General features: G+C 48.9%; 1 protein-coding gene across 2 annotated transcripts in view; it reads right to left on the bottom strand.

Annotated features, from left to right (window-relative positions):
* Slc1a7 (solute carrier family 1 member 7) overlaps positions 1 to 21,192 on the bottom strand; it is a 42,567-nt gene extending 21,375 nt beyond the window's left edge. Inside the window, exons 1-2 of one of the 2 annotated variants that reach the window (XM_076862733.2) lie at positions 21,043 to 21,192; positions 13,690 to 13,769 (exon numbers count right to left, since the gene is read on the bottom strand). In XM_076862733.2, coding sequence (XP_076718848.1) covers positions 13,690 to 13,769; positions 21,043 to 21,177 — 215 coding nt within the window. In that variant the 5' untranslated portion in view covers positions 21,178 to 21,192. The remainder of the gene's footprint in view (positions 1 to 13,689; positions 13,770 to 21,042) is intronic. The other variant, XM_076862734.2, reaches the window with a different exon arrangement.
* Positions 21,193 to 22,796: the final 1,604 nt, after the last annotated feature.

The following is a 22,796-nucleotide window of genomic DNA, read 5'->3' as shown; positions in this document are numbered from 1 at the left end:
AGGAATTCCATTTCCTGGGACCCAAGCAGTTCTACTCTGGAACCTCCCTCCCTCCAGCCCCAAAGGGGAAGGGCTTTCCTACTGGCTGAAGGGAGGGGGAGCAGAAATGGGACCAGGGGAGTGGGAGCTGCTGGCAAGAGCTGATCCAGAGGCTGCTCCCTAGGCAGGTGCCAGTGGTGACGGTGTGACCGTAGGCAATGGCAGCAGCCAAAAGCAGGGGGAAGTACTAGGAGGGCACTGATCCCCATGTGTGACCCATGCCACTCCTGGAAATCACAGCAACAAGAAAGGAGGTGGAAAATTCTGTAGTGTGTCCTTTAGGAGACTCTTTTCAGAGCAGGGCTCCTCAAGGTCCAAGACTTTTTAGAGTTATCTGTTAAAGTGACTTTTCTAAGAATCTACAAGCTGGGACACAATGGTGGTTGGGGGCACTTTAGGCCATATGGACATGGTATGTATGTATACACACAAACTCTAGAAAGAAAAGTTAATAGTAATTTTCTTTGGGTGGTGGGCTCACAGGTAATTTGTATTTTGTTTTTCTTTTTTGTCCATGTTTTCTAGAATCTCTAGAATGAGCATCTTTTATGTGCTACAGAACACATGAGCACCTGACAGAGGCATAAACCACAATTTGCCTCAAGATATACTGTTCCTCAAGCCCTGAACATCTAATCTACCTCATTCAATCCTTAAATAACTTGCTAAATCAGTGCTGCCCTATAGGCATAATCCCAGCCAAAGTTGTCATTTAAAATGTTCCAATAGTCACGTTGAAAAAATAAAAATAAAAAGGAACAGGTAAAATGCATTTTTTTGCAAAGTTAATTTTAATAATACTTGAACTGAAATATTCCCACTTCAAAGCGTAATCAATGTAAAAATTTTTACATTGCTCATGATTCATATTTTAATTAAAATTAGTTTTAAACAATTTAGGATTTATCTCCTTGATTGCACTCACGACCTTTCAATTGCTCATTAGCTGCTTCTGCCCAGTGTCTGTTGTAGTGGATGCCTAGGTCTGAGTGAGTTCCAGATAAGGAAAACAGAGCTCTGGGAGGGGAAGGCAAATGGACCAGGCTAGTAAGTTCTAGAGTCAAAACTGGAACAGGGATTTCAGATTCAGAACCCTTGGAGGTTTCCTATCTCCCACAAGGCTTCTTGGTGGTACAGATCTGGTTTAACACCCCCACCCCCATGTCCTGGTTTGGACTGACCATGACTGTAATGTGATCCAACCTTTTGAATTCAATTATCAGAGTTCTTGATTTGCCCATGGCTGTGGCCCCAGTGTTTGTCGTAGGGAGCTTCCCTATTGGAAGATGTCCAAGTGGAGCCTAGATGACCACCTCGGTATGCTAAACCTAGATAGCGTGGGAGGTCCCATAAAGATGAGCTCGAATGTTTCTCCGGCTCTGTGATTTGTGGTGGGGGGTGGGGAACAACAGGTAACCTTTTTTTATCCTACTCCAATCTCGGTGGGTGTTCCTGGGAGCCCTCCAGGCCCATGAGGGCCCCAGAGAAGAGCTCCAGGAGCCTAGAGGCCTGCAACTGCCTCCTAAGCCATCTGGCCACCATTCAGAGCCCAGGGATTGGGGATCAAGAGATTGTAGTAATGAGAGGCACCGACTCGCAGAGGCAGTAGGGAGCTGGCCAGGCTCCCAGGGCCCCGCCCGATTCAATCTGGTAATTGTTCCACTTGCAGGGGCTGGGGGAAGGGAGGCAGCCGCTGCCCAGCTCCTGGTGAAGGGAGAAAAAGGCTGCTTACTGGCCTCACCTGGTTCTTACACCAACCCCCAGGTGGGAATTATGACCCCCTCTTACACCAGGTAGCTCTGGGCAGCTCAGCCATCTGCCTGAGGGCTGGTTACCGAGCAGTGCTGCCCCTATGTCCCCAGCCCAGACATTTCCATGAGCCTTTTCCAAGGTCAGCTTAGACATCACTTTTTCGGGGAGGCCTTCCCTGACTGCCACCATCTTGGTCACTTCTCAGGCACCCTGTGCTTCCTGTTTGTCCCAGGAAGCTCTTCCCTTCCTGTCCTCTCCTGCTGCTCACCTCTCAGGTTGTAGCACCTCTTTTCTCTGAAGGCCTGCCTGACCCAGGCTAGGCTAGAAAGCTCCTGGGCATGTCTTACTAGCCAGAGCCCTTGGGCAAGTTCCAGAGCCTCTGCCTACCTCTGTTCCCAGTGGAGGATTAATGGCTGGTTTGTCATGAGAGGTTTAGAATAGTAAACACACAATATATTTCAATTCTTTGTGCTCCTGTGTTGTCAATGTCCTCTGACCACCTGGCCCATAGATTGGGAGCTCCTCAGTACAGGGCTGGATCTAGTTCAATTTTAGGACCTCAGAATCCCAGACCCTGGCATAGGCAGGCCTGGGGGCAGGTGTGTGATAGATGTGATGTTAAACCAGGGGACGTTTAGGATCAGAGGATACCTTGTGAGCTCTGGTGACTGTGAGCATCCATCGTAGCTTCCCTAAGAACAGTCATCTGAACCAGCTTTGGTCCCCTGGCCAAGTTTAGGGAGTGCCCTGGCACTGAGTCTGTGTGATATTGAAGAAGTTGGCCTCAGGACTTCCAGAAACAGATGGTGAGTTGGTAAAGGGACAGAAGTTGAATGACTATTGCAGACAGTAGACATGGCCTCTAGAGGAAGGCTCTACTTTCAGACCTCTTCTTTCTGGTCATTTTTATCAATGGCTTGGCCAAGGCTGCTGACAGCATGTGGATCAGATTTATAGAGCACAGGAAGCCAGGAGGAGCCGCTCATGTGTCAGATGAGGGACCCCAGCAGGCTGGGACCACGGGCCAATTCTGACACGATGCAACTGAACACAGACATGCTGGGCTGGACTCGGCTTCAACAGCCTGGAGAATACAAACACTGTGGGGGAGAGGGAGCCTGAGCCACAACAGCAGCCCATGAAGAGGGGACAGTGGGGTTTTGTTGGTTGCCAGCCTGGTGAGTCACCTGGCATATGGAGCCACCAAAGGGCTGATGGACCCTCAGCCTGTGGGGCCAGAAGCCTGGGGACTCATAAAGGATGCTATGGGTCTGCTCTAAGACTGAGACCCTCTACCAAAGAGACCAGGGAGGGGGCTGTGTCCCACAGAGGGTGACTGTGGTAGGCAGCAGATGACAGAGACATAGGCCTGGGGGAGCGGCTGGGGGCAGCACCACGGAACCCAGAGCGCAGTAGACTGGGGACACCGGGAATGATGGGGAAGCCTTGGGGACCTTGGCTTGGCACCAGGAGTGACTATCCAGCAGAGTTGTCCTGCCCTGGAAGGAGCTGCTTTGAGAAGGAGTGAAGTTCCAGTCACTGGAGGTATGCAAATAACTTGCTAAAGCCACAGTGAGAACACAGGTACCCTGGTCTGCCAGCACAGCCAGTCCCAACATCTTGCCTCTGGGAGACCTGAGGGACAGGGAGGAGCCTGAGCCCTTGGACCAGACCCATGGGTTCTGACCTCAGCTGGCCTAGTCACAGAGGCCTTCCCACACTGGCCCCCGGGACACTGCTGCAGACTCCACCCCACAGAGAAGGAGGCATCTGGGGCGGGAGAGGGTGTCTGTGGGTGAGAAGGGTCCCTTCAGCCCTTCCAAGCATCTTGGGTTACTTTTTTTCCTTGAGCAGATGACAGGCCCCGGCAGCTGACGGCAAGTGCCATGTTAGCACGGAGGACTTACACTTTCCAGATGGCTCTGCCACACCCCGCCCCCAAGCCAAATCCTTCGAAGACCTGAGGCAGGATGCCCTGATTCCAGCTTGCTAAAATTTGGGCTTCCCGGTCCTGGCACACCCTCCTGAAGGCAGAAATTTCTCTACAACCTCTGCATATACACCTCAGAGGACAAAGACCCACCACCTCCAGAGTCAGCCCTGCCATTGCGGGCTGATTTGGCTTCCTAAAAAGCCCTTCTGGTGCCAGGATGACATCCACCCCCCTCGAGGAGAGCGCCCCCGCTGGGCCCAGCAGCCCTCTGCAGCCACACAGGCCATGCCTCTCCGGCTCCACTGGTGATTCCAGGGAGCAAAGGTGGCTCCAAGTGGGCAGGGGGCACTGCTGCCTTGGCATCCTTGCCGCCCTCTGAAACTTCCTCCTTCCCAGGCCCCCAGGCCCCCAGAGGAAGCTCCACTGGGACTTGTACAAGTGACAAACTTGAACCTAATCACAAGCCAGGGGAGCCACAGCTGCAGCCCTCACAGAGCTCATGTCTGACCACCATCATTCTCAGCTGTATCCTGCCGTGAAGGGTCGGCTCCAGTTCCACACTGCGTGAGCTGGCCTCCTACCCCTTTCTCTCTCATGTGGCAAAGAACATCAGGGCAGTGTCTCTAAGGATGACCACCACATCGTTGTCCACCATGAGCAGGGATTTCCTAGGCCCACCTGTCAGGTTGGTCACCACCAGGCCATGGATAGGGAAGCCACTCCCAAGGAAAGGGAAGACCAGGCCCATGCACATGGGAACACAGCTCTCTGCCCTTCCCTTCACCAGCGGGGTATCTAGTATCTGTCCCACCTGCTCAGACAGGACCTGCATGAATGAGGTTCTCCCAGGGCAGTGGTTCTCCATAGAAGGCAGCAAGAGCTTTTTCAAAAACCCCCTCATCTCCCCAGACCCTGGCACATGTTCTCATCCCACCCCTGATGAGCTCCTGCTCTGGGTGCCTTGGGTTCTGGAAATGAATGAGATGGGTTTGTGGTCCTTGGGAGCTCCATTCAGGGACTGGTGACACCTGCAGCTGGACAACACAAAGTTCTGGGTGGTAGCTGTGACTGAGAGAGACCAGAGCAGGGGCTGGCTCACCCGGGAGCTGGGCCAGAGGTGACTGTGAATGGATCTTCTGAGGAAGAGGAGGTCTCTAACTGGAAGGGAGAATGGGCATAGGCATCTGGGACCATTGGAGATTTTCAGAGTCACCAGACTGAAGGTCTGACCCACCCACAGCCCACAGCTGGGCCATGTTTCCCTTTTGATGAGTAAGGTTCTCAGCTGACTGGGCAAGAGGACCAAAGGCAGCTCCCTAGGGCTCCCATCAGAAGACTCCACAGAGCTCTGCTAGGAATGGCTGCCCATGACTTGAGAGCAGAGTTCAGAAGCACAGGCCATACCAGATTGGCCCCCTGGCTGCCCACAGCTCCTGCCTCCCTTCCACCCCCAGCCTGTCCTGGGGAACCCAGGGCAGCTGCCCCTACACCCTGGCTTCCAGACCAGACTTTAGAGGCTGCTTGGCCCAGGACCATCTCCAAGAAGTCAGAACGTGGGTGTTTGGGAGTTTTCTGCCAAACTAGAGTTCCTCAGCAAGGGGGAGAAGGGAGTGGGGGAGATTCTTTGGCCAAACATGATTTCCTGACTCTAAGACAAGTAAGTTTTAAAAGTCTACAAGAAATAGGAAGAAAAACAACAACAACACACACACACACACACACAGAGGAACACACATTCAGCCCACACACATGTACAGACACACACCACAGATTCCCACACAAACCCACAAACACACACTTGGATTTCTTTGCTGTGATGTGGAGCTTACAAAACACTGCCATGCTCGGTCTCAGTGAATCATAAACACATGGATTGAGTTTTGCTTGAATGATGCCTGGTTTAAGAAATTGAAGAATAAGGGGAGAGGAGGGTTTGGCAAAAAGCAAGTGGAGAATTGGAGGCTCTAGCTGGATCCAGATGCTGGTTTAGCCACCCCTGGTTCCTTGTGTGGCTCTTGTCTGGGGATGTGTGAAAACAAGGCTCAATTGAATTCTAAAGGTTAGACAAAATCTCCAGCCCCAGAGGGGCCATAATGGGACACACACATGCACACATGCACACATGCCACCTGCTAAGCCTGCCTTGTAAATTTGCAGATGATATTGTGTCTGTTTTATGGTAGAGGCTGAATGTGTTGTGAATCACAGAACCCGAGGTAACTCCAGAGGCCGGGGGTGCAGTGGTACCACAGCAGTTTCTCCAGCAGCACCCCAAGTGTCTAGTGAGGGGAAAAGGGCTTTGCAAACTCTGCTCCAGCCCTGAGCGGAAGAGCAAAATAGGATTCCCCAGGCAAGGGTGCCGTGTGGAAAGTCTTATGACATGTTGAATGAAAACCAAAAAAAGCAGGGGGCAGATTTATTTTTGTGGAAGTTAACAGTAAGGTAGTCTCCAAGAACTTAAAGGAGGAGAAAGTTATCGATATATGGGGAGAGGGTTAGTCTATAAATTAAAAGCAAAAGGAATTTAAGCAGTGGGGAGTGTCCTAACTGAAAGGGACTGAGAAAAGAGGGTTGCTCGATCCCAAAGGCTGGACTTTTCTAGATGCAGAAGGTGTGATGATCATGGGATCGGTCAGAGTGGAGGTGCAGAGAACACAGCTGGGGGCAAACCACTTGGTGCCCATCTAAGCACGCCCATTGGAGAGCACCCCTGACTTAGGGACATGATGGCGCTGTGACGCGTCCTATCCATCAGACTATTTGTTCCTTTGCCAGTTGTCACATGATAGAGAATTTTCTGAATTTTATCCAAGGTTTCTAAGCTCAGAAGTAGAGAGACAGCAAATCCTCTTATAGCCAATTTCATTTTGAGAAGAATCTCTGGAAGGGCAGGTGTGAGGTGAGAAGGCACACAGTGTCCAGGAGAAGAGAGACCCTTTTGTGATTTGATGGCAGATCTGCAGAGTAATGGAAAGGTGCACCAATGTCCAGGAGACCCAGGGGCCCTGAGATAAATCAGGTCAAGGCCCAATCCCTGCTTCCTGTGGTTTGAAGACCAAGGCCTGTCAGCATAAAAGGCCCTCAGAGTGAACCCACAGGATGGAAAGGGGATTGGATCTCAACTCCCAGGGAGCTAATCTCAGGGCATGTCTGGGGTGCTTTGATAAACAATGATGGAGCATGGGGGTGTGATCTAGTACCAAAGAGCGGGAGTCCCTGTGGTCTGAGCAGAGATGTGCATCTGAGAGGAGCTGTGTGCAGACTCCTGTCAGCCCTACAGGACCTGTGATCCACAGTAACGCTGTACATAAGGAACCAGAGCTGCAGGGTGGCAGGGCAGCCATTTTACTTCTCTTAGCTACTGGGCACTGGAAGGAAGCTTCCCTGAACAAAATAAGCTGACCTTGGCCGATGTGGTAGAGACACTGGACTTCCTGTTTGTATTAGGAGTTGGACTGTACTAGACATACACAGTTTTCCAGTGTCAGTAACAAAGCTATAACCAAGCATAATTAAACTTGCCTTTGAAGATAGCTGGAGCTGCTGGTGACAGTCAGTAGGCATAGTGTCAGAGTGCCCTCCGGATGCATCCTCCAGATGCTTATCCTCCCAGCCTTGGAATGGCTACTCTCTAATTAGATGACTACCAGATGAAGCAGTCAGTCTACATTCAGAGGCTACTAGCTAAAAATGTACTTCTCTCCAGAATCCCCAGGGGAGCTGGGAGCTGCTTGTACCTGGAGGGACATGTGGATGTGATCTAGGAGCACAGAGCTGAGTCCCCAAGAGACAGGCTGAGAACAAAGCAGTCCCTCTCCTGCAGGCCCCACTCCATCTGGGCACCACCCTTTGAAGGAGTCTCCTGCCTCTTTGAAATGATATTCTCTCTTTTTCAGAGCACCTGTAACTGATTTCACGGAAATACACATATGATGAGGTTGGGGCCTCAGACAAGAACAGAGCTGGCAAACCTGGAGTAGTCATATTGGTTCCATAATTAAATAATGAAATTGTCCCACCAGCAAACAGAGCTAACCAGAGGGTTCCCATGTGGTGAACCTACAGGGAGAATGCTCTGGCCAGAGGTTGTATGTATCTGCCCCCTTTGGCAAGTATATTTATCTCTGTGAATGAATAAAGTAGCATTTGGTTTATTTGGTCATCTCTTGGCAGCATCAGAGAATTGGCTGACCAGCTCTGGGGACCAGGCAAGGTTGAGCCTCTGAACTAATCACCAAGGACACCCTGGATCTATGAACTCACTATTAAAAATGAGAGCAAACATTTAAAATAATAATAATAACAACAACAACAACAACAATAATACAAGTGGCAGAATTTGAATTGTGGAATGATGGTTTTTTCCCTCTGTTATCCAAAATGTTTGTAATTTGTTTATGTATTTTTTAAAATTACAAACACATCTTTAAATGTACAAAAATAATCTTTAAAAGATGACTCCTCGCCATGTCACAAGGGTTCAAATGTTGGACAGGAAACTTTCCTCTGCTCCAGGTGTGCTCCTACTGCTCTCTATTCATTTAATAAACACTATTGGGTACCTCCTAATCCCTAGGCTAGATAATAAGGAATCTGATGAAAGAGATAAAGTGCATTTTTCAGAATTCTTTCCATGGTAAGAGAGCTGTGCTTGTTCAAAAATTTCTTGACGAGCTACCTGGTCTAGAAGCTAAGCAGCAGCAGCCCCCAACCCAGCTGCTCCAGGGACAGAGCATGAGTTGAAGTGATTCTGGAAGCAAAGGCAGGATTTCTGGCTTGTCTGAGGGCAAAATTAGAAGGAAGGTGAAGGGAGAGAAAGAGGTAGATATCCCATGAGGAGACCTCCAAGAGTCTGTGCCCAGTGTAGGCCTCTTCCTGAGCGCGGGCAGGTCTGTCACTTGCTTCTCATAGGCTATGATGGGATGTCACTCATATGATCATATTGTATAAGACTTGGTCTAAGAGGACTGGAGAGTGAGAGCCTCCCCAGCTCAGGGGAGGTGTGGGACCGTGCTGCGAACTGCCTGTGAAGGGAGCCAGCTGTCAGGAACTGCAGGTGGCCTCCAGGAACCCAGAGTGACCTCCAGCTGGCAGCCATTAAGAAGCCACAAGGAAATGACTCTGCCTGCAACCTCAAGGAGTTTGGAAATGGGTTCTTCCATGGCAGGGCCCCCAGATGAGAACAAAGGCCTGCCGACACCTTGGCTGAGACCCTGTGAGACACTGGAGTGAGGGCGTGGGCTTCCAAGCCACAGAAACCCTAGGTTTGTTTTACATCAAGTCTGTGGTAAAGTTACATAGCAATAGATAACTGGGGGATGGTCAGGAGAGAGCTGACAGCCTGTGATCCTAACTGGGCTCTCCCCAGGGAGCTTGCTAGCTTCATCAACCTTGTGAGGGAGCAATGTCCACGTGACTGGGGAATGGAGAAACTGCTGGGTTACAGGAGTGTGAGGGCCAAAAGCAAGATACAGTGAGCACTGAGTTCATGGAAAAGGCGGAGGCTTGGGGGACTGGCCTGGGCAGTAGATGAGCACACATGGTGAGATGGGAGAGGTTGTTCATACCTCTGCAAAAGGCCACCCACCAGAGATATGGTGTGTGTGACACAGGTGCTGCATGCAGGTCTACATCCGTGTCGAGGAAGCACCACATGGGGCCCGGTTGAGGGGACTTCTTAGGAGAGGTGTCAGGTAAGCTCTAGTGGCCAAACCCCATGAAGAAGAGAGGGGTCACCCAAGGGGACTGCCTGCTGAGAACAGAAGTGCAGGGTTTCATGAATCTCCTGGGCCTTGGGGAAGCTTTAAAGAATTAGAAAAACAAATCTGTAGCATCCGTAACATCCACAGAGCTATGCTGGGTCTTCGGGTATGTCACTTTTTCATATGGGAAGAAGGTGTCTCTCCTATCTTACAGATGACACTGAGACTCAGGTGGTCAGAGACTTGGTTAAGTGGGCACATCTAGTGATAAGAACAGAGTTACTGTTCTTGTCCTGGACCTCCTGCAGGTCCTTGGCACCCTGCATGTGCTGCTGGTCCCCTCCCGCACTGTGGCTTCCTCAGCCACAGCTAGCAGGCATAGGTGGCATCCTGCTGGATGGTAGCATATCTGAGGGGCTCAGGTTAGGGGCTGGGTTAGAACAGATTCTAGAAAGAGGCCCCAGATTTAGAAGATGCTGGATTATGGGAACAGTGACTAAGCTGGGTTCCAACTCAGCCCTGTGGGTCCTGCCTCACTCCCCAGGGACTTCCCTTCCCTTCTATGGAACAAAGAGTCTCTGTGATGGTCTCCCTACCAGATGGCGAGGTCCTCTAAGGCAGAACCATCTTTCCCGTCAACCTCACTGCTACTGCCACAGCTCTTTACATCTCGTCATCTTTTTACATCTGCTGGTCATGCTGACCACCAAAAGGAGGTCATTGTGAAACCAAGATGGGGAGAACCTGATCCCCTCCCAGCACACACCACGCTACCATGTGGGGTCATGCCAACTGGGCCTGGCCCTTGGCAGGGCCACTTCTTGTTCAGCCAGAAGAGTGATTACTCCAGGTAGGAATGCTATTTCATTTACTCAAATAGATGCCATTACCCCAAAAGGATGCCCATATCCCATAGTGAGATCCATCAACTATGACCACAGATTCATTTATCTAACAACATTGGGCACATCCAGGGTTAAAAGTATCATCAGAGGTGGACACAGGCTGTCATCAGTGGTTACCAACAAACAAGGAGCTGGGTGGGAGGATTTCATAGATAGAAACTTGAGCTAGTAAATCAGTCATGGACACAGGGTGAGACTTAGAACTAAACAGAGAGAAGACGGCATTGGAGGCAGGGGCTCAGCAGGAGTGACAGTGTGCAGACACAAAAGCTTAGGGACAGATGAGGTGGCAGTCTATCTCCAAGGCTTGGTGTTGGGAGGAGTCAGAGGCTGTTTGAGATGAGATGGGAGCAGACATGGGTGCCAGTCTTTGAGCCCAGACTTGCTGCTTATTGGAACCAGAAGCAAATGAGCCTGAATGTGAACCCTCCCTGCTGCCTGTGACCAATATACCCCCAAAGCCCCTGATTCCTGGGGATGGAAGAGTAGCTGCCTTATGCTGGACTCTAGCTGCCCAGCCAGAGGACGGACCCCAAGACCATCTGTTGTTTTTTTTTAAATCATAATTCTTGTGGGACTTTAAAAACACAGCTCTGTTTGGGCCCCTTGGCAGTTCTGGTGCAGTAAGCCCAGGGTGAGGTCTGAAACAAATTTGTCAAAGGGGCTCTGGAGATTTGTCTTGCCCTGAGTGACAGCCACACCAGAGTGGGTGTTCTTTAGGAGCAGGGACACCCAGCCCTGGGACAGCAGGAAAAAAGCCCAGGAAACACTAGTGGATGCATGACGGGTTATAGATTCATTTGAGAATCTCGGAAGGAGGGTTCAGGAGATTTGGGGCCCAGAAATGCGTCATTCTTCCCCCCAAGAAGGTTTAATTCTCCCTTGGTTGGAAAATGTTAGAGCATTTCCATTTTTCAGTGACGTGGTTGCTCTGCATCAGCCCAAACTGTATAATAAACAAATGAAATGTATGAATACACTGGCTTTTCTCAAGTTAATACTACATTCCTGTTCTAGCCAAGAAAAAGCACTCCAGCCCAGTGGAGGGGACCAGGGGCAAGAGCCAAGGCTCAGGGGAGCTGGACCAGCCCTTAGCCACGGGGAGCACAGGAGCCCGGGACGGGTGCCTCATCCCAGATCACAACAGTGAGGGGCAGGTCGAGTACCAGGCCTTGGACTTCTGAACTGGCTTTTTCCCCTTAAGCTGAGCGACTTGCACCAGGGCACATAGCCATCAAGAGCAGGACAGGAACAAGTCTGACTCCAGGGTCTGCGCTCTGTCTTTGCAGTGTCTTCCTTGCTGTTGATTCTCCTTGCCCAGGCAGCAAGGAGAGCCAACAGCAAAGGGGCCCAACACAGCCTGGCAGGAGTCCTGGGCTCCCTCCTTTCATCTCCTTGCCAAGTCTCCCCCACAGCCTGCAAGTTCCTTGAGTCAGACAAGTACCTGATCATCTCTGTATCTGCAGTGCCCACCACAGGGAAAAGTACTCAAGAAGCATAGTGCATGGTTGTTGATTCATTCATTAGTTCATTAGAGAAGTATTACTGAGTGTCTAGTATGTGCCAGGCACTTGGCTAGATGCTGACAACCCGGAATTGAATGTCAACAGAGTGCTGATGCTGCTTTACCATCCACTGGAAAATAAAGAGACAATGAATATGTGCAGAATGACAACACAATGAGCACCAGGGGGAGAAAGGGCAGAGCAAGGGAGAGCAAGGTGGTGTGCGGGGATGGGTGGGGACAGGCGGGGAAGGCCTTTCTAAGGGGGTGACATGTAAGTTTTGAGATCTACACAAAGAGGAAGAGGAAGGGGTGTAAGATACAGGGGAAGCATGTTCCAAGTGGAAGGGACAGCAGGTGTGGAGGTCCTGAGCTGTGGGAGGGTCTGGCCTCCCTAGGGGACCAAGGCCCTCAGAACTGGAGTGAATATGACATGAAATAGGGGTGGAGTTGACAGGAAGCAGCAGACCATATGGGGCTTCCTAAACCAGGTAAATGATTTTAGGGTTTATTTAGGTATTGGGGATTGAACTCAGGGGCACTTGACCACTGAGCCCCATCCCCAGCCCTATTTTGTATTTTATTTAGAGACAGGGTCTCACTGAGTTGCTTAGCACCTTGCCATTGCTGAGGCTGGCTTTGAACTTGTGATCCTCCTGCCTCAGCCTCCTGAGCTGCTGGGATTATAGGCTTGGACCACTGTGCCCAGCTTAGGGTTTATTTTAAATACTTGGAAGCTACTGAAGGCAAATGCTTCCTACAAGTTCATTCTGCCACTGGGTAGAGAACAGATGGGGAGCAGTAGTGGGGGACAAGAACCTAGGTGAGATTACTGTGGAGTCAGGACATGAAAGAGAGAGCCCTGGACCCATGGGGAGGGATGAGCTGAGCTGAAGTTGCTGCTGCCTGACTGTGGAGTGAGGAGAGGGGTGACCAAGGGCCTGGGCACAGGGAGCTGCGTTACGTGACAGCAAAAACCAGAAGGAACTGGTTTGCAGGGTAAAATCTCAAGTTGGTGACATTAAACTTAAAATACATGTGAAATATCCACGTGGAGATGTCAAATAGGCAGCTGGTTAATCAAGTGTGGAGCTCACATTCCTACACCTAAGAGCCCTGGGTGGCATATTGAAGCCATGAGGTTAGAGCAGGAAAGGCCTGAGAGGCTGCAACATGTCAAGGCAGAGGAAGAGAAGCTGAGGGGGCAGAAGCCAGGGGAGGGCAAGGCCACTGGCAGTGTCCCAGGAGGGTAAGAGGGACCAACAATATGAACTGCTGATGGAGAAGTCATGCAGAACAGGAACTGAAATTGTCCTTTGGAATTAGCAACATGGAGGTCACTGATGACCTTGACAAATTCACCAGCTCCATGAATGACTCCAAGGATGCACAAAGAGAAGACATTAACCAGAGCAGGATGAGGAGTCAGAGGAGGAGTCCTGAAGGAGGTGGCTTTCAGCAGAGTTTAGAAGACTGAGTCTGAGATCTGAATGCTGCCTACAAGAGCCTCCCAGTAGGAGCACGAGGTACCACTGAGGAGCCCCTAGCCTGGGAGCTTCATCCCCACCTTACAAGAGAGGGCGGAGGGGGGCTGGGATTGTGGCTCAGCGGTAGAGCACTTGCCTAGCATGTGCAAGGCACTGGGTTCGATCCTCAGCACCACATAAAAATAAATAAAATAAAGGCATGCATCCCAACAACAACTGGAAAAAATAAAAAAAAAGAAAAGAAAAGAGAGAGAGAGAGAGAGAGAGAGAGAGAGGAGGAGCTGGCTCACTCCTCAACAGCAGGGGAGCCCGGAGGACAACCTCCCAGGGGACAGACTGCCCCGCCCCCGCCCCACCTGCTTCTCACCTGGAGACCACCAGTGGTAGGATCAGCATCTTCAACATCCTCATCAAGAGCTCTCCAGGGAACTGGAAGTAACTAATTTCCTGAAAACACAGCAAGAGTTGGAGTTATAGCAGGGGGCACAGACTTCTTGGTTGCTCAATTCTTTGCCATCTGCAAAGTGCTATCACATCTGCACCCTCCTGTCTAGCACATGGGCTGCAGAGTCGAGGGAGAAAGAACGAGCTTTGGAGCCAAACAGCCCTGGGTTCCAATCCCAGCAACTCCCCTTCATAACCAGCTGTGTGACCTTAAGCAGGTGATCCCCCCCAAGTTTCCCCCTGTAACATGAAGATGATAACTGTTAATTGCGGAGCAGGCTGAATGAATGTTAGCTGCAGGGTAGCCTGGACACTCGACCCCCATCTGTCTGGTTCCTTATTGCTTGTTTGCCTCAAGGCTGGACACTCAACCTCATTCAAGGCTGAACACTTGACCCCCACCTGTCTGGTCCAATGGAAACCCACATCTGGCCCCTGCCCAGTCTGCCTGAAGGCAGAAGATGACACCCTTAGCAACTACTGCATGATCCAATCACTGTACTCCAACAAGGCAGCTTGCAGACCCAGAGACCCCGTTAGATTTTGGCTATAAAAACTCTCTCCTGCTGGGCTCCCCCTCTCGCTTTGCTCTCTTCCTCCCTCTCTTTCTCTTCTCTCTCTCTCTCTCTCTTCTCTTCCTTCCCTGTTAATCAGACACAACCGTAATAAAGATCTCTTGGTCACTCCAAGTGTAGTGGTCACTTTCCTTTCAATAACTACCTCAGACAGTTACTGGGAGGCTCAGTGAGAGAATGCACATAAGCACTTAGCACAGCACCTGGATGAACAAGTGTTCAGTACTCCCAGTAAACAACAGCTCTCCCATTGGCTCCGTTCACCAGCCTATCTGATCCATGGTATAGAATCCTTTTTCAACAGCAGATGTAAGTGGCAAGAAGGCAGGGCTGAGCCTTGTTCCTGCAACCCACACTGTGATGGGCATCATACTGGCGACCCCCAAATAAATTAGGAATGGTTCCTGCCCAAGTCCCCAGTTTCGTTTACGAGAAGAAGGACTTATAAGCAGACCACTGCCCTCTTGAGAGAAAGTTTCTCCACTTATGCTGGTCCACTCTCTAGCCTTTCCCTCCAAATGCCGAGAAAGGACCTGATTGGATGGTGAGACATCAATCTGCATCAAAGGTCCCCACTAGGCAGAGTTCTAGCATCCGCCCCTTCATCAGCTGTGGGCTCAGGCCTATCCCCAGATCTCTCCAGGGTCCCAAATCTTTGCCCCATCTGCTCTCCTGAAGACAAGTCACAGGAGTAAATCCCTGAAGCAGATGCAGAAGAGACCACCAAGCCCAGTTAAATTTGACTTTGAGATCATAATAATCCATTCTTTACTTGTTCTAAAACTTGATTTATTGTTTCTCAAAAAGTCTAACTTAACGGGGTGTGCTGTTTCTCAGGTTTAAATTTAATTCAGTTTTGCTATTTCTGGCAACCCTGGCTTGGGGCCCCTTTCTCCAGCCGGTGAGGCTGTGGGTGAGGCAGACAAATGGACTTTCAAACACCATCCAAGTTGCATTTTTGTGCTTGCAACCATTTCTAAAATATCAGTGCCAAACATGAGGATCTGTTAATGGTCTGATGCTTTTTAAAGCCTCAAATCATAGGATTTTGATGCTCCAAGGGGCTTTAAAGATCTCGTCCAGCCCACTCATTCAGTAGAGGAAGAAACTGAACCAGGAGTGGGAGGTGACTTGTTCATGGAGTGACAGAGGGGACAGAGAATCAGGCTTCCTAGTTTCATTCTACTATTTCCAATGCACCTGGAAAATTGGCTTTTTAAAGAAGTATACTTGTTGCATCTATATATTTTGGATTAATTATAATCCACATATGCATTTTTTTCTATAAATTGAATAGTGCTGTAATTATACAAGGTAGCCTCTTCCTCCCCTCTCTATCTCCACCCCTCAACTTCCCAGGAAGGAACACCTTCAACTTCTCTGTTTCCGCTAGTATGACTATTTCTAGCTAATGTGGTTACAATGCTATTTCTCATGTTACCAGTTTGACATCTACTAACTTCCCTGCCATGATGATGAGGACTTCGTCCCCGCCTGCTGTTCCTCTTCCCATTTCACCATTATTCGTATGTCGATTTTTGGGTGAATCAGTAGTTGAGGTTTACAAAATTTTGATCATCAAATATGTTCACTGCTGAGCCAAGTAATGTGCTCCAGCCTGGCCTTCTCATCTGTTAGACCTTTATTTTCCTCCTGAAGTTAGTAATTCACTGATGTTTCATTTGCTTTGAAATGAAAAATTTCAAAATGATTTTTCATTTGATGAACTACTCATCAATTTCTTCCAAATATTCAAACTTGTCTATTAAAATGTCTGGTAGTAGGGGCTGGGGCTGGGGCTCAGCGATAGGGCACTTGCCTGGCATGTGTGAGGCACTGGGTTTGATTCTCAGCATCGCATATGAATAAATAAATAAGTTAATTAATTAAGGTCTATTAGCAACTAAAAAAAAATATTTTTTTAAATGTCTAATAATAGCATTTTCTATGCACACAGTTACCTCGGTTTCCTTTACCCCTCTGACAGCTCTCTGTCTTCCCGTCCCAGATTGGACAGCCTGCTCTCTAGGCCCAAAAGCTGTCATGGGCCTCTTCTGGCTGACATTCTAGGACTTTATCCTGCATAGGATCCCTGTTTCCTGGGTCCCTTGTTTAGTTTATTTTCTTGTTTTCATGGAACATCTCCTTTGGTAGCTGAGAAAGGCTGGGAGGAAGGGAAACTTGTGAATCTTTACGTGCAGCCTGGTCATTGGTAAGGTTCTCAGTTGAAAATAGTCTCTGCTCCCAATGTTGAAGGCATTTCTCCTTTGTCTTTAACTTCCAGTGTTGCTTAACATGTTCAAAGCCATTCTTACGTCTCCTGCTCCTTACATGAGAACTGTTCTTATTCCCTTGGAACTGTTTAAAGACTATCTGTTTATCTTCACTTTTCAGTAATTTCATGGTGACATGTGATAGTATGTGATGGCATTTTCTCTTTCTTGTGCTATGCCTCCTTGACACTGAGAAACTTGGAGTATTCTCTGCAATTTTTTTCTTTCCTCCATTTTTACTGTTAACACTCTTTAAAATTGGCATGTTGGGCATTCCACTTTGCTTCTATTTTCTTTTTCTATTTTCATCTTTTTGTTTTACTTTCTGAGTGATTTCTACAACTGTGTCCCAACTATTGACATTTTTATCTTGGTTCTTCTATTTTTTGATTTCCCAAAGCTCTTTCTTATTCTCCAATGTATTGTTCCTTCTTTTTAGCATCCCATTCTGCTTTTTGCCTGTTTGTTTTTGTGGTGTGGGGGGCTGAACCATGAGCCCCACTCCCAGCCCCCATATTCTGTTCTGTTTTATGGTAACTATATCTTCTCTCAGGTCACCAAAGATCTTAAGATTTCAAAAGTTTGTATTCTACTCCCTGCATTGTCTTTGCTTCTTTTTTGAGAAAAGAAGATTTATTTTTCTCTTTGTTTAGTTTATTTTACATTTGCAGCTGCTTTCCTTAAATTTCTGATGACTTTGGCTTTCTGCTCACATTAAGAGTAAAGCACTGGCAGGAAAGATGATGGAATGAGATGGACACCATTACCCTAGGTACATGTATGACTGCACATAGGGTGTGATGCTACATCGTGTACAACCAGAGAAATGTAAAGATGTGCTGCGATTGTGTACAGTGAATCAAAATGCATTCTGCTGTCATATATACCTAATTAAAATAAATAAATAAATTTAACAATAAGAAAAGAGTAAAGCACTGAACTTAGATGTATGTATGGGGTTTGTCAACTGATTGGCCCCTGGGGGCAGGGTAATGGGTGCAACCTGGCTTTTTTACTGGAGATGGGTAGAATGGAAATTCTTTTCTATCAGGATTTGGAGATCTTTGCTCCAAGCCTTCAGTGAGTTCTCTTCCTCCCATTGTAGAAGGAGACTGTGGACAGAAATCTAGTGCAGGTGTCTGTTAATTTGTTTGAAGCCTGTGCCTTACCACTGTCCCTTTCCCCAACACAGGCAGGTGGGTCTGATGTCCCTAAGTCAAGCTTCTGTTTCTTTGGACAGGCAGGAGGTAGAGGCAGGAGGATGGAGAGTCCTCTGGTTCCCATGAACTGGAGGGGCCCTTGGGGTCTCATTACTCTGATTACAAAATTCCAGCCAATGTCCCTACTTTCAACTCCATGCCTCACCTGGGGCTAGAACACACTGTGCACCTCCAAATCCAGAGCACTTCTGGAGTTCTGCAGGACAAGCTGCTTGGTCTCACTTCTATAGACATTAAGATGTTGGCTTTCTGCACATTACTAAATGAGATCATTCAACTCCATCCTCTTTCCACATCGCTGAATTTGATGCAGTATCTCTGCTTCCTTTCTTAGCTATCTGCTTTTATATCCCCTTTGTTTGGGGTGGTTCATAGCCTCTAAAAATTCCATTATTATAATTTCCAGGAAGGAGAGGAAAATGAATGTAATTGTAATTCCCTGTTAACTGGTTTTACTGGAAGTCTCAAAACAGTCCATATTTTTTTTTACTAGCTATTCATATCCAAAGGTAAAAATCATATAATTTTGTAAGTTTCTTTTCACAAATAGAACATTCTACCATGTTCTAAATTGTTTATGATTTTTGCCTATTGCATAAGCTTACAAAATTAGACGGGTTTAGTTTCTGAGTCACAAGCAAAGAGATCAAACAGAGAAATCCTGGATTTCAAAGTAAGATGCTAAGAAAGCCAATTCCTGCCAAGTAATTGTTCTAAAACTCCACATCCTTCCTTCAGTTTGTCTGGCAGGTTAATACAGACGGGAACACATTTGCATGTCCAAACAGATGGGAAAGGCAGCTCTGGCATAGGAGGCCCCAGATGGGTTTGGCTTTTAATAATAGGCATTCCAATTTGTTTTCACAAAATGATCTTCCTTCGGGAAATGTGTATTTGTTGCTGGGGAAAATCAAAAGAGAGCAGATTGCAAATTGTGCCATCGCTGGTTTAACACTGACAAAACCTCTACTTCCCATGCCTAGCACTGCACGTGGCTCACATTTTGATTCAAGAGAACCCATGAGTTGTTCGGTTATTGCAGTCTGTTTCGGGGAAACAGACACCGTCGGCTCTGAGCAAGCAACCAGCAGCTGGCCTGCCGAGGACAAGGCTGCAAGGTGTGATCCCAGGACGGACTGTACTACAGACAGAGACAGTTCTAGAAGACTTTCTAGAAGATACAGAATATGGGTGGTTCCTGATGTAGGCAGGACTTTGACAGGTAAATGAGGGAAGGAAGGTAAATTAAAATTCAGTAGGCACTTTCTATATGCTGGATGCTGGTGAATCCTCTTTACTCTTTACACTAATTCAATTCTAGAAGACATAGACCTCCTCCCATTCCATTTACAGATAGGGAATCGAGACAGAGAGGAGAGGATTTAATTTTTTTTTTTTTTTAGTTGTAGATGGACACAATACCTTCATTTTACTAGTTTATTTTTATGTGGGGCTGAGGATCGAACCCAGTGCCTCACGTGTGCTAGGAAAGTGCCCTGCCATGGAGCCATAATCCCATCCTGAAGAGGGGAAAGGATTTTTCCCAGCCATTTTTTTAGCAGAGTTAGAGTTCAAGTTCCTCTGTCTCCAGAGTGCATGGCTTTCCTTAGTCACTTCTTGAGATTGACCAGGTTGTTCTAGTGACAGAGACCCAGTGCCTAGAAAGAGGGCATTTTCTTCTTTCTTTCCTTTTTTTTTTTTTTTGGACTGGGGATTGAACCCAGGGGTGCTTTACTACTGAGCTACATCCCCAGCCCTTTTCATTTTTTTGACACAGGGTCTCACTAAGTTGCTGAGGATGAACTTGAACTTGGGATCCTCCTGCCTCAGCCTCCTGGGTCACTACTACATAGGTGTGCCACTGCACCCTGATGGCATTTACCTGCTAATGGAAAACAAAATCTGATGCCTGGATCCCAGTTGTAGAGAGAGTATTAGTATCAGTGAGCTGCAGGAAGAAGAATCTTATCAGGACTCTTCCAGGAGTCCCTTGACCATAACTCTCTTTAGCCAAACTGTAGACAGCTCCCTCTAGGCCCTCTATTCACTGAAGCCTTGTCCTTGGGCCTTTTCTTCAATTTGCATAACACAGTTTTAACCAAAATTCTGGCAACTCAGCTTAGTGAAAATCCCTCATCCCTCAAATCCACCCCCACTCTGGGTATCTGGTCACCCTGGCCTGCCTTCAGGCACACTTCCCCACCTTTGATGTCTCCTCTTAGTAATTTCGGGGAGGGGGGGTTCCTTTGCTGGCTATTTGGCTATAAATCCCCAGATGTCTTTGTTGTATTTAGAGTTGAGTTCTCTGTCCCTCCAGGAAGTCTTGACACCTGAATACAATAGTATTCAGTCTTCCTTACTATTTGAACAAATGTCAGAATAATTTCTTCTCTAACACCATGTGAGTGTCCTCCCTTCTCCCACAGGAGCTGGAGCTTTAGAGGGAAGGAACTAGTCAATGCATCTTCCCCATGGCCGTTATCCAGACTGGAAACCTGGGGCCCCCTTGCTTCTGTCTCCCAACCCCATCTCTAATCAGCCACTGCACCCTGAAACCTCCTCTGTTAGGAACAGTTCTCATATCTGCCCCTTTCATCCTATCAGACCTCACCCCTACAACTGCCCCCTGTGGTCTCTGCCTGCCCCACTAATCCCTGCCCTCTTCCCCGGCACCCAGGCATCGTCTCCAAACTGTCTGCTTCATTTTTCTGTTAATAGTCTTCTCATGCTTGCCCCAAGTCCTGATCTAGCGATAGCCCTCTGTCCCTGCGGACCCTGCCTCCCACTGTACGTTGCGCTCACCTGAAGTCTTCCACAGCCCTGTGTGTGGCTCCTGCTGTGACTGCTGCCTACAAATCCCTTCCTGGACCTCTAGTCATTGGGCTGCCTGTAGGAGCTGAGTGCTGAGCTCTTGAGACTCCTCTGTCTCCTCCACCAGAGCCCTTAGGCCCCCAGTCATTCCAACAGGGTGTCCTTGCCTCCTAGTCGCCTGGCTATGCCAGGTTTTTTGTTATTTTCTCTCTCCTTGGCCATTTTTCTGTGTCTCCTCTAGTCCTGCCAGGCATTTATCAGACCCATGTTACAGAGGAGAAAACGGGGACTCAGACAGGCAGAGTGACTCACTGGCAATCATGCCACGGGGAGCCCCAGATCCCTCAAGCCCACACACTCCTCCTACAGGGACCCTGAGGTGCTCTGGGCGGCTCACCTGTGGGGAGAGGCGCTGGGTCCTCAGAAAGAAGCCGAGGAGGCAGCCCACGATGACAGACAGCACAGACAGGATGAGCAGCCCATTCCGCCTGCACACGTCTCTCCCTCGCGCCAGGAAGGCACCCAGCACCATGATGAGCAGGGCCTTCTGGCACGGGCCACAGCACCATTCCATGCATGTGAGACTGGCCAGGGCACGGGGTCCGGGCTGCACACCGACTCCTTGGCACTCAGGTTGTCAGAGTTGCTAAGCACCAGTTGCTGGCCCCACAGCCATGGCCTGGGTGGCCGCTCAGGAGGGAAGCCACAATCCTATTACCAGCCGCATCATTAGGAACAAGGGAACAGATTAGGGCCTGGGAAATTAGAGCAGGCCACGTGGTCTGGGAGTTCAGCCTCAAAGCCGAGAGCTCCTCTAGAACCGCGGAGGGATAGGAGGAGGAAGAAGAGGAACATCTGCTTGGCTGGTTTGATTTGTACCCACCACTTCATTCCAGAAGGAACCGAAAGCAAGGCCATAAGATCCCAGTAGTCACCAACATTAATTAGACATTTACTGGGCACTGGGTGTCATTCTGGAAGCACACTACTCATATTGGCATATTTAATCCTAACACCAGTCCCAAGGGAAAAGAACTATTCATATACCATTTAATACATGAAGAGCCAGAGGGGGTGAGGAGCCAGTGAGCACCGGGAGCCAGGCCTGTTCTGCTGCTTTATCTACACTAATCATGGGAACTCCTCCCAATTACCCTCAGATCCCCACCTTCGTGTCACTGAAAAGGGAGACTGGGACTCCAGGAGCCAGAGTGCCCCGGTCACGTCACAGAGCACGTGACGAAATGAAGTTCAGTTTCTACCCATGAACAGGTAGATGGGGCTCCGGGCAGTTAGTACTGTGAGAAATGTAGCTTTGAGTTCAAGGGACCCGACTTCAACTCTGAGTCGGGCCACCACCCACTGCAAAGCCAAGGAAGGATGCACCTTCTTCAGGGCCCTTAAACCTAGAGCTGCTCCCACTGTGGGCTCTGCGTACCTGTTAATTTTAAAGATGACAGAGCTAGGAGGTCTGTATGCAAGATCCAGTTCTGCTACTTACTAGCTCTTAGCCCTGGATGAGGCATTTCCTCCCACCCATAGAGATAAACTTTCCTAGGGCTGGTGCAAAATTCTGTACCGAGAGTATCTGGAAAAGCGGTGGTGAATGCCAGGTGCTGAACAGGAGCCAGGGCTGTTAGGATCGTTATCACACCCCATTCTAAAGAAAGATTTTCTTCGTAAAGTTTCTTGTGGCCTGTCATGTCATTAAAACCAGAGGAATTAATCCTCTGGTTAATTTCATCAGGAATCTGCAATCCCATTAGGGGCAGTCAGGTGGCAGCAGTGGAGGAGGGGATGTGACAGGCTTGAGTGTGGGGGTGTGAGCAGGGCCTGCCTCCTGCTGACAAGGGGGTGGGGCCAAGGGTCTGCAGCAGAAGGACAGAGGGGTCTGGGGCACAGGCTCCCAGGCCACAGGAAGGAGACAAGAAGGAGACACTAGAACTCTGCCGAATGCCATCAGCTTATGGTCTTGCCCTCTCTGGGCTCAGTCTTGCCCTTTTGAGAATGAGGGAAATGGGCTGCAGGCCTCCTAAGGAGCTTCAGTCCAGTAGACCAACCTTCTGAAGTCCCTGCTCTTTGCAGTCACTGGAGGTGGGGGGTGTAGAGAGGAGTGGGGGACCGATGGATTCAAGTCTGAGAGACCCCAAC

The sequence above is a fragment of the Callospermophilus lateralis genome, chromosome 7, assembly GCF_048772815.1.
Source record: "Callospermophilus lateralis isolate mCalLat2 chromosome 7, mCalLat2.hap1, whole genome shotgun sequence".
Taxonomy (NCBI): domain Eukaryota; kingdom Metazoa; phylum Chordata; class Mammalia; order Rodentia; family Sciuridae; genus Callospermophilus; species Callospermophilus lateralis.
Note: the sequence above shows the minus strand (reverse complement) of the source record. Positions and strands in the feature narration are given on the sequence as shown.